The sequence below is a fragment of the Eptatretus burgeri genome, chromosome 3 (assembly GCF_056783735.1).
Source record: "Eptatretus burgeri isolate ZD-2024b chromosome 3, Ebu_testis_v1, whole genome shotgun sequence".
Lineage (NCBI taxonomy): Eukaryota > Metazoa > Chordata > Myxini > Myxiniformes > Myxinidae > Eptatretus > Eptatretus burgeri.
Genome location: NC_140963.1, coordinates 86372840 through 86384867, shown reverse-complemented (window position 1 = coordinate 86384867; position 12028 = coordinate 86372840). Strand labels below are relative to the sequence as shown.

The 12028-nt window shown below is 48.7% G+C and overlaps 1 protein-coding gene across 1 annotated transcript; it reads left to right on the top strand.

Moving 5' to 3' along the window:
- Nucleotides 1-3366: 3366 nt before the first annotated feature.
- Nucleotides 3367-10865, top strand: EPDR1 (ependymin related 1). Its single transcript, XM_085874355.1, has 3 exons — nt 3367-3701; nt 6059-6267; nt 10156-10865. Exons 1-3 carry the CDS (start codon nt 3442-3444, stop codon nt 10341-10343), a joined length of 657 nt encoding a protein of 218 aa, XP_085730481.1. The 5' UTR covers nt 3367-3441; the 3' UTR covers nt 10344-10865.
- Nucleotides 10866-12028: the final 1163 nt, after the last annotated feature.

Genomic DNA, 12028 nt, shown 5'->3' with positions numbered 1-12028 from the left:
CTGGGGCACTGATCAACCACAGACTCGAGCGTGGCGTAGAATGCGTTCTTCACGGTGAGATCACTCGCCTCAGTCGGAGCATAAACAGAGACCAGGGAAATGACACCTAAGGAGTGACGAATCCTTAATCTCATAATACGCTCGTTGACCGGTGTTACCTCAATTATCATTGGGGTCAGCTTATTGGACACAGCTACAGCAACTCCTTGGGTATGGTAACCATCAAAGCGACCAGACCAATAGTAGGTGTAACCACCCACCATTATCTCGCCGCAATCCGGTCTCCGAACCTCAGAGAGAACTGCAATCCCGATGTCCAAACGCTTGAGCTCAGATGATAAAAGAGACAGGTGATCATCCTCTCTTAGGGATAGGACATTCCAGGCACCCACCCGAAGGGACTGCCTCAGGTTAACCCAAGGAGACCGCCGTCTGGTGGACGACACCTCAGCACCACTCCGACACACTCTCCCACAATCTGACCCAGGGATGTTACCCCGTGGTTTCCCTCCTATCAAAGATCGGGGGTCCCGAAGGCTTTGCCCCAATCCCGTCATCCGGTGAGCTGCCCTGCGAAGGGAAGCTGCACAGGAGGTACTCCCACGGAGTGGGTTTTCAGATTTTTTTGCGTTTTTGCGTTTTGCGGAATGAAGGGTTTTACGGTGGCCGGAGTGCAAATCCTGCCACCAACCTCCTAATAAGAAGTGACCCAACTGCAGGAGGACGTCTGCAGACACAGTTGGGCACTAGATATGGATGGCCGTTGGCTCACAAGGAGCTCCTCCGCCCTTCGTCAAGTCGCTCGATATTCCCAAATTTTCCTGTGGAGAATGTAAATTTATGGTTGGACACTGCTTGCTCTGGGTGGATTAACCGTTTTTTCCTCCTCGTGACAGGCCTGAGGCCTTTTCATCAAGTTGCTCGATATTCCCAAATATTTCTGTGGAGAATGTCAATGTATGGTTGGACACTGCTCGCTCTGGGTGGATTAACTCTTTTTTTCCTCCTCGTGATAGGCCTGAGGCCTTTTCATCAAGTTGCTCGATATTTCCAAATTTTCCGGTGGAGAATGTAAATTTATGGTCGCACACTGCTCGCTCTGGGTGGATTAACCGTTTTGTTCCTCCTCGTGATAGGCCTGAGGCTTTTTCATCAAGTATCTCGATATTTCCAAATTTTCCTGTGGAGAATATAAATTTATGGCCGGACACTGCTTGCTCTGGAGAGATTAACCAGTTTTTCCTACTCGTGATAGGCCTGAAGCTTATTCGTCAAGTCGCTCGATATTCCCAAATTTTCCTGTGGAGAATGTAAATGTATGGTCGGACACTGCTAGCTCTGTGTGGATTAACCGTTTATTCCTCCTCGTGACAGGCCTGAGGCCTTTTCATCAAGTTCCTCGATATTCCCAAATATTCCTGTGGAGAATGTAAATGTATGGTTGGACACTGCTAGCTCTGGGTGGATTAACCGTTTTTTCCTCCTCGTGATATACTTGAGGCCTTTTCATCAAGTAGCTCGATATTCCCAAATTTTCCTGTGGAGAATGTAAATTTATGGTCAGACAATGCGAGCTCTGGATAGATTAACCGTTTTTTCCTCCTCGTGATAGGCCTGAGACCTATTCGTCAAGTTGCTTGATATTCCCAAATTTTCCTGTGGAGAATGTAAATTTATGGCTGGACACTGCTCGCTCTTGGTAGATGAACCGTTTTTTCCTCCTCGTGATAGACCTGAGGCCTTTTCATCAAGTTACTCGATATTCCCAAATTTCCTGTGGAGAATGTAAATTTATGGCTGGACAATGCTAGCTCTGGGTAGATAAACCGGTTTTCCTCCTTGTGATAGGCATGAGGCCTTTTCGTCAAGTAGCTCGATATTCCCAAATTTTCCTGTAGAGAATATAAATGTATGGTCGGACACTGCTCGCTCTGGGTGGATTAACCGTTTTTTCCTCCTCGTGACAGGCCTGAGGCCTTTTCATCAAGTTCCTCGATTTTCCCAAATATTTCTGTGGAGAATATAAATGTATGGTCGGACACTGCTAGCTCTGGGTGGATTAACCGTTTTTTCCTCCTCGTGACAGGCCTGAGGCCTTTTCATCAAAGAGCTCGATATTCCCAAATTTTCCTGTGGAGAATGTAAATTTATGGTTGGACACTGCTCGCTCTGTGTGGATTAACCGTTTTTTCCTCCTTGTGATAGGCCTGAGGCCTTTTCATCAAGTAGCTTGATATTCCCAAATTTTCCTGTGGAGAATGTAAATGTATGGTCGGACACTGCTCGCTCTGTGTGGATTAACCGTTTTTTCCTCCTTGTGATAGGCCTGAGGCCTTTTCATCAAGGAGCTCGATATTCCCAAATTTTCCTGTGGAGAATGTAAATTTATGGTTGGACACTGCTAGCTCTGGGTAGATTAACCGGTTTTTCAAAGCCGATTTCATTGACTGAAACAAGGATTTGTGGTATATTTCACAATACAAGAACATCTCAACCTTAAATAACCCCCCCCCCCCCATTTTTTCTGGATTTGCCCCTGCTCTGATTTCACTTGTTCTTGTTTGGTATGATCCCCCCTCCTTCACACCAAGATCTACATGATACACTCCTGCGTGTAACAGAGATTGAAGACATGGGAAGGTGATGACTCATCACAGCCACGTGTGCTTCGTTGTGAATGATTGGGGATGAAGGCCTCAGGGCGGGATGGCGGGATTGTTCGCGTGGAGTACTCGGTTCAGGGAACGACATTAGTTTGGGATCACAGCAAGAGGAGCTCGTATGAAAAAATGAAAGGCAAATTGACATGAACCAGCTGTGACGACCCTCAATCATTAACAAGACCCGACATGAATTTTACAAGGAAAATAATCGGAGCAATGGACGGATGAGCACATTTTGTCATTCGTACCTCGTCATGACACATTTACACGTCCAGTTGGTTATGAACAAGACAAATTTAACCGGCGTAAAAATACTGCCAAACGAGAAAGATCCTGTGTCTCTCGATCGCTTGATTTAATAATTACTGCTTGTCGGGTTGCTTTTGCTGCCATTTCAGCGCCGAATTATGTTTCCATTATTAACACGTGAGGTGAGGTCACTAAACTCTCCCATCAAGAACTGTGTGTCGTTCTTCATGGTTGACGGATGTGCGAAATACTGCGGTGTATTACACTACGTTGTTAGCTCGGTTGGTGCATTCTTCACAATGCCAAACAACGCGTGCATTTATTTATGACGTTTAATAGATGACTGTTCGGTTTCGCATTTGTCACGAAGAAGAAGAAGAAGAAGAAGAAGAAGATGAAGTACGAGAAGAAGAAGAAGAAAATGAAGGAAAGAAGAAAATGCAATATACGAAGAAGAAGAAGACCAACAAATGGGTGTTGTCTCTGCAGATTTCCGCTCCCTTTGCGTGATCTTCAATTTCATCCCTAAATGGTTAATTCTCACGTGTCCGCTGCGATGGCTTCGGTGCTGCTGTGTCTGCAGTTGCTTGGCGCTGTGCTTGCATTCGGACACGGGTTGACGGACGAGCCGAGGAAGGTCCCATGCGTGGCCCCAACAAGGTGGGAGGGCCGGGTCGTGAGATTCGAACAGAATTCGGGCTGGAACACGCGCTCCATCGTGTCGTACGATGCGGTCAAGAGGAGAGTGCGCTTCTTGGAGGAGAAGAAGAGCATCATCCCGTGCAAGAGGTTTGTTTGTTGTTTGTTACCTCCGCCAAGGAAGGTGAAGGACGTCAGTTATGTTTTCACCCACACCCCCCCCCCCTGTCTGTGAGCAGGATATTTCAACAAGTTGTGGATGGGTTCGGGTTAAATTTTGTGGGCAGGTTGGGGATAAGACGAGGACGAAATGATGAGATTTTGGTGAACATCCGAATAAGGATCCGGATAGGAGGATTTTTTTTGTTTTTAATTTTAAAAGTGATTTTTCACCTTTGAGAAATGGGACCAAGAACGATGTAGAACACGATGTTTCAAAAATGTGTGGACAAAGCGATGTGGACGAGGACGAGGTGCATGGGCTGGGCAGGGGACGAGGACGAGGTGCATGGGCTGGGCAGGGGACGAGGACGAGGTGCATGGGCTGGGCAGGGGACGAGGACGAGGTGCATGGGCTGGGCAGGCGACGAGGACGAGGTGCATGGGCTGGGCAGGGGACGAGGACGAGGTGCATGGGCTGGGCAGGGGACGAGGACGAGGTGCATGGGCTGGGCAGGCGACGAGGACAAGGTGCATGGACTGGGCAGGCGAAGAGGACGAGGTGCATGGACTGGGCAGGCAACGAGGACGAGGTGCATGGACTGGGCAGGCAACGAGGACGAGGTGCATGGACTGGGCAGGCAACGAGGACGAGGTGCATGGACTGGGCAGGCAACGAGGACGAGGTGCATGGACTGGGCAGGCAACGAGGACGAGGTGCATGGACTGGGCAGGCAACGAGGACGAGGTGCATGGACTGGGCAGGCGACGAGGACGAGGTGCATGGGCTGGGCAGGCAACGAGGACGAGGTGCATGGACTGGGCAGGAGACGAGGACGAGGTGATTGGGCTGGGCAGGAGACGAGGACGAGGTGATTGGGCTGGGCAGGGACGAGGACGAGGTGCATGGGCTGGGCAGGCGACGAGGACGAGGTGCATGGGCTGGGCAGGGGACGAGGACGAGGTACATGGGCTGGGCAGGGGACGAGGACGAGGTACATGGGCTGGGCAGGGGACGAGGACGAGGTGCATGGACTGGGCAGGGGACGAGGACGAGGTGATTGGGCTGGGCAGGGACGAGGACGAGGTGCATGGGCTGGGTCAGGGGCAACGAGGTGCATCGGCTGGGCCGGGGATGACGACAATGATGATGAGGTGCATGGGCTGGGCAGGCAAAGATCGAGGTGCATGGACTGGGCAGGTGACGAGGACGAGGTGCATGGGCTGGGCAGTGGACGAGGTGCATGGGCTGGGCAGGTAACGACGAGGTGCATGGGCTGGGCAGGGGACGAGGACGAGGTGCATGGGCTGGGCAGGCGACAAGGACGAGGTGATTGGGCTGGGCAGGAGACGAGGACGAGGTGATTGGGCTGGGCAGGGACGAGGACGAGGTGCATGGGCTGGGTCAGGGGCAACGAGGTGCATCGGCTGGGCCGGGGATGACGACAATGATGATGAGGTGCATGGGCTGGGCAGGCAAAGATCGAGGTGCATGGACTGGGCAGGTGACGAGGACGAGGTGCATGGGCTGGGCAGTGGACGAGGTGCATGGGCTGGGCAGGTAACGACGAGGTGCATGGGCTGGGCAGGGGACGAGGACGAGGTGCATGGGCTGGGCAGGCGACAAGGACGAGGTGATTGGGCTGGGCAGGAGACGAGGACGAGGTGATTGGGCTGGGCAGGAGACGAGGACGAGGTGATTGGGCTGGGCAGGAGACGAGGACGAGGTGATTGGGCTGGGCAGGAGACGACGGCGAGGTGATTGGGCTGGGCAGGCGACGAGGACGAGGTGCATGGGCTGGGCAGGGGACGAGGACGAGGTGCATGGGCTGGGCAGGGGACGAGGACGAGGTACATGGGCTGGGCAGGGGACGAGGACGAGGTGCATGGACTGGGCAGGGGACGAGGACGAGGTGATTGGGCTGGGCAGGGACGAGGACGAGGTGCATGGGCTGGGTCAGGGGCAACGAGGTGCATCGGCTGGGCCGGGGATGACGACAATGATGATGAGGTGCATGGGCTGGGCAGGTGACAGAACAAGCCAATTAGATTTTGGTGAAGGTCCCGATTCAGTTCCCGACCTATCGGTGAGATACAGAACATACACTGTTCAGCGTGGCGGAGCTATGCGCTCTACCGAGTGCCATTCTCATATTTTATGTTGGAAGAGATGAGTTTAAAAGGCGATTTGTTTGGATGGCTTTTGGACACCGGGTATTAGAGAAAATGGAGACACTCGGTCATTCTGTGCAGTGAAAATGCCGAGGTGTTTTTGAAAATGAGTAACGGCTTGACGGAAGTAAAACCAGGTTTGGAAATGATTGGAATGTATTCTCTGTGGTGTTCAGATTTTATGAGTACATCAGGCTGTATGCTGATGGCGTTCAGTACAAGATTGAACAGGTGAGCAAGGCCTGCAAGAAGAGCCCTTTGAATGAGCCTTTTGACCCATTTGACATCCCAGCGAACTCCACATTTGAGGATGACTATATAATCGGTGGGCCTGGAGATCAGCTTTTGGCACAGGAGTGGTCTGACCGGAAGCCGTCACGCATGCGTGAGTGTTTGACATTGTTGATCTCGCGATGCCTTCAATCGGCCGTGATTTGTGAGCATGAAACATATTAATAACAGCCAAAGTTTTCTTAACAAATGTCGCACGTTATTGTGAACTGTCGTGTTTCAGGTCCTGTTATTTTGCACCGTATATCTTGGCTCTGACCAGATGCGTCGCGAGTTTCCAAAAAGACCAGGGTCCGTGCACCCTCAAACTTCAGATACCCTTCATTCCCAATAAAACCTTGAGCACGGTGACGCATGTATAAAAACAGGCTAATCGGTATAATGTAGCCAAGGGGGTTAAAATGGATTTGGGGGGTGCTCAGTGATACCCCTGGCTGTGACTAATGTTCTCTGCACGTCAAGAAATGTTGGACATCTCCAGACTGGCAGAAAGCACATTGGACATGCTTTGTCATTTGTTTTGATTGCTTTGCACAATTTCATCAACTTTAAGTACCTCTGTGGAGCTTATTTATTACCTCTGCCACTGAAGGGGGGAAGAGGTTATGTTTTTGGCCCTGCTTGTTACTTGGTGGACATTTTTTTTTTTTGCCAAGTTTGTGTATGTATGTATGTCTGTCTGTCTGTCACGCGATTTTTGGCCACAGTTTTTAAACAATCGTTCTGATTATTTTTGTGTATGTAGGTGACCGGCCAAGAACAGCCACACTTAATTTTGGTGAAGATCCGAATCTGAGAATTTTTTTCAAGTGATTCTTCACCATTGAGAAGGCCAAAAAATGATATTGTTGTGGGGTCGGGTGAGAAGACCACTAGGTGGGGGAAGCTACGTTGATTCCCACCAGACTCCCCGGAATTGTAGGCCGTCGCTCACGGATCATTCCGTGACGTGGCGGGTCGCTTAACCGACCGTGGACACCAATAACTCAACCGCGTGACCTAGGGTCCTCCCGCCTATGGAATTGGTTAACCTAATTAACCACCGGGGAACCACGCCCTCGGTATGCCTTATCCGAACCAGATCACTCCACCAACTACGGATCACCTTTCCGGATCGGATGCAGCCGAGTGACACTGCCAAGGACGTACCGTTGGGAATAAAGACTCGGCTAAACCTGGATTTGAACCATGCTGGACCAATGAGGGAAAAGACAAAGGCGAGCTGGGAACATTTCTACAATAATTATTTATTTACAATAAGTGAGGAAAAGCATGGGGCACAACAAAGGTTTATTGGGTATGTAACGCAGGGAAAGATGAGAGAGATGTGGGGTGCGGAAATTATACAAGCAACTTACAAAGCAGACAGTGCAGACTTGAAGCGAGATATTCACAGTAACAACAAAATATCTTCTACAGGCTTACTTGACAGACAGGCACCAACACACTCAGACACACACTCAGACAAAGAAAACCCAATGAAAAAGAAAAGGACTTTTGCAGCCAGGGAGGAAGGGGGTTTAGGTTATAGTTTTTTGGTACCTGAGCGTTTCGGGGGGGGGGGGGGGATGCTCCGTGGTGCAGTACCCGACAATGGTTGCGTAGTTCGGGCCACAGCCACACATGTCGAGATTGTGTCTGCAGGAGGAGCTTGAATGGAGAAGGGCGGAGTCTCGAGGGTGAGGGTGGAGCAATAGGCAGGACGCTTGGTCGACGTCGTGTGGTCGGAGACAAGTTGCAGGAACACACACTTCACAATTCTCCTCAATTCCTCCTCAATTCTCCTCTTTTTACGGAGGACCCCTCCATCTTTATAGAGCCCGGAGCTCGGGGAGGAGCCATGCCGAAACCGACGTCATCGTCCGAGCCGGGAATTCCGACTGGCTCCGACCCTTCACGTGGTCCGCCTTCCTGGGCTGGGTTTCGGCCAGGCACCAGTATAGCCCGCCCATCTGGTTACAAAATGTACGTGACACGTCGCGCATGTCTGGCCTTGGGAAGATAGATGGTGGTGCAGCTCAAAGCATTTGTCCAGCCGAACATGCGCGTTGGGATTTTGCCTCGAAAACGAGACTCCGGGTAGACGATGGTAAGCAGGACGAGGGTAGCAAACGAGCAAAACTTACCTCAGCAGTGAAAAGAGGAAGAGTGGGAAGTGGAAAACAGAATGGAGGGCAAAATGATTTCATAAACCCAACTAATAGCCCATCGCAACGCACACCCTGCTGTCCCGCGAGACAAAAGGTAGGGATCTATCTGCACGTATATTAATGGGATAACTATCTCAGGACAACTATCTGTTGTCTGCATGTGGTTCCGAGAACCGCAACAATATATAGCATGATATCTCAAAAGGTTACGGATGGATTCACATGAAACTTGGTGGACAGGTTAAGGTTGTCACAAGGAAGAATTGATTCAATATTGGTGAAGATCCGAATCCAGATCAAGATACGATAATTATTTAATTTTCAAACGATTCTTCACCATTGAGAGATGGGGCTAAAGAGGATATTACATGACATCTCAAAAAGTTGTTGAGTTATGACAAAACTAGGTGGATGAGTTGGTTGGGTGACCAAAACAAGCCGATTTGATTTTGGTTAAGGTCCGGATTGAGATCCGACCTATCAGTGGGATAGAAAATGTAAACTCTTCAGCCTGGTAGAGGTATGTGCTCTACTGAGTGTCATTCCATTTTGCCCAGTTGTCACTGAGGTTTATTTTTATTTTATTTTATTTTATTTCCATCTGTCTGTCTGAGCAAGATATCTCCAAAAGCTATGGCCAGCTTTGGACGAAACTTGGTAGACAGGTTGGGGTGTGACAAGGAAGAATTGATTACATTTGGGTGAAGATCCAGATTTGAGAATTTAAGTGATTCTTCACTATTGAGAGATTAATATCACAAAGTTGACTAATTATGACAAAACTAGGTGGACGAGTTTGTTAGGTGATCAGAACAAGTCGATTAGGTTTTGATGAAATTCTGGATTCAGATCAGGCCCTCAATGGGGTGCAAAATGTAAATTGTTCAGCCTGGTGGAGGTATGCGCTTTACCAAGTGATGTTCTCGTTTTGGGTGCAGTTAATTTGGTGATGAGTATGATGAGATGTCTCAGAGGTAGACAATAATTTGTTGAGTTTGGGTTCAGTTGTCTGGCTCATGGAATCATCCTCACAAAGTGCACAATCTGTTAGAGATGTTGATCTGGCTCTCCCGTGTGCTCTGTATTTATATATTTTTTTTCTGCACCTGGCAGTTGATAGCCCCGGTTAGTGCAGCAACCTCAAGGCTGCTGTGATACTCCACTGTAAGTGGTTTGGGTGGAAATTTGTAATTTGGCTAAGGTACCAGCATGCAATGGCTTACTCTTGTGAAAGATCCCGTGACATCGTTGGCGTTCATCAGCAAGTGTCGGCAGTTGGGATACCTGGCTTTTCATGCACTCATTGATGGTGTGTTACCTTACCTGTGAAGGGTAAGGGTGACAGTTTTTTCAAGTACGGGATGGAATCGAACCCAGACTACATGATTCAGACTTGAATTCACAACCTCTGAGCTATCCTATAAACCCAGATTATGAACATTGGAACTAATTTTATTGACACTGAAAATTTAAGAACAAGTACTACTTTAACCCCCATACTTTGGTTGTGTGTTTGTCTTGGTGTGTTCAGCTTCATGACAGATGGAGAAAGCAGTTTCGTTGTTTTGTATGATACAGTGCTGCACATGTCAGCTCCCTTGGCATGCCCCGACCTGCCGTTTGAATCTGTCCACCCATGTACAATGGTCCCTCCTCACTCTGCGACAGGGTGTTTCCACTGCCTTTGGCTGTTTGAGTCATTCCCATTCATTGTGCACCTGCCATAGCACGTTCTCCTTGGTTACACAACTTGTCACTGGAATTGCAAAGGGAACAGTATCTTCTGTTGTAAAGATCAGAGAGCTATTTAAAATGTTTTTTATTTTTTGCAGTTGAGAGATGGGTTGGCGTTTACACCGTGAAGAACTGCTACCCTGTCCAAGAGACCAATATCAAGAAATACAACGTCACGTCATCGACTCGTTTCTTCGACATCAAGCTGGGAATCAAGGATCCATCGGTTTTCGTACCACCGTCCGGGTGTAAAGCAACAACACCCACGGAATTTTCTCGGTGCTAAAATATTTTTGGGACTTCTTGAATCTTCAAGTAACACTCTTTATCCACTGGTTGTTGCTCACTGTTCCATCACCATTCTCACAATCTCGACGAAACGTAAATGCTGTTTTCGGTAACACTTTCGCTGCTGTTTAAATGCAATGCTTGAGCAAGTTCAGCTTGTAATCCATCTTGTCTACCCCATGCATTCTCTCCTGTCCCCCATTCCTGCCCACATCCATTGTTTGTCCAAGTCTCCCTCAACCTTGGCCTTAAACTTTGCTGGTGTTTCTCCCCCTCTCCACTGTTCCTTTTTAGCATGTTTTACGTCCTGCTTTTTGTATGTTATGTCCTGATCCGTTCAGTGTACCATCTCTTCCCCAAGCCTCGACGATGTAAAACGTCATTGAAATACTTGCAATCGCAGGCAAATTCACTTGATATCCTTTTGCAATTTTTTTTCATAATACGCTGCTATTGTGATGTTTGCTTTGAATGATTGATTTTGTTGGCAAAATCCAGTTAAAACTGTGGGAGAGATTAATGGAATTCTGGTGTTTTCACTCCCTGTACGTGCAAAATGTAAACGACCCCAATTTGGTAATGTGGTCACTTTTTAGTGTTTTTTTTTGTAGCCAAGAGATTGGTTTGTGTACTCCTACAGTACACTGTGTTGGGACTTGCTATTTCAGACTAGAAGTTAAAATCTCTGGTTCTCGGTGGAGTTACTTAATCTTTCCGTGGTGGGAGGAAGCAGTTGTGCAAGTCTCTCATGTCCTTTGCAACCATGAGGATGTCAAAAATGCCACATCTTTTACAAGACGAGTAAGATGTGTGGTTGCTGTGATGCACCCTAACAACCCATCATAGGAAATAACCATTAGACGGATGATATTGTTGCGGGTCAGGTGAGAAGACCACTAAGTGGTCAAAGCTACGTCGATTCCCACCAGACTCCCCAGAATTGTAGGCCGTCGCTCACGGATAATTCCGTGATGTGGCGGGTCGCTTAACCAACCGTGGACGCCAATAACTCAACCGCGTGACCTCGGGTCCTCCCGCCTATGGACGGGGAATCACGCCCTCGGTACGCCTTGTCCGAACCGGATCACTCTACCGGATCGGATCACCTTTCCGGATCGAATGCAGTCCAGCGCCACTGCCAAGGACGTACTGGCTAGAAGGAACGGACTGTTGGGAATAAAGACCCGGCTAAACCTGGATTCGAATCATGCTGGACCAATGAGGGAAAAGACAAAGGCGAGCTGGGAACATTTCTACAACAATTATTTATTTACAGCAAGCGAGGAAAAGCATGTGGCACAACAAAGGTTTATTATCCCCCCCCCCCCCAGAGGGAGGGAGTGGGATATTGTAATCCTCCGGTTTGTTACTTGACGAAATCTACGATTTTGTCAAGTATGTTGGTCGGTTCAGTTTGTTTGTTTGTTTGTGTGTACGTCTCGCTCTGCAGGTCGTATTTCGAGTTGGAATGTCATGGAACTTCACCAATGGACTTATTGGCCACCATAATAGAACCCTATAACTTTTGGCATGTCAAGGTCAGGAAAAATTCCTGAAAATCGCGAAAATCCCTATCTTTTAGCATGGGCCGATTTTCAAAAAATTCATGTCTCCGCCAAATCTTAACGGATTCCTTTCAAATTTGAAACACGGACGTAGGAGGGGAGTATCTTTGACTGGATT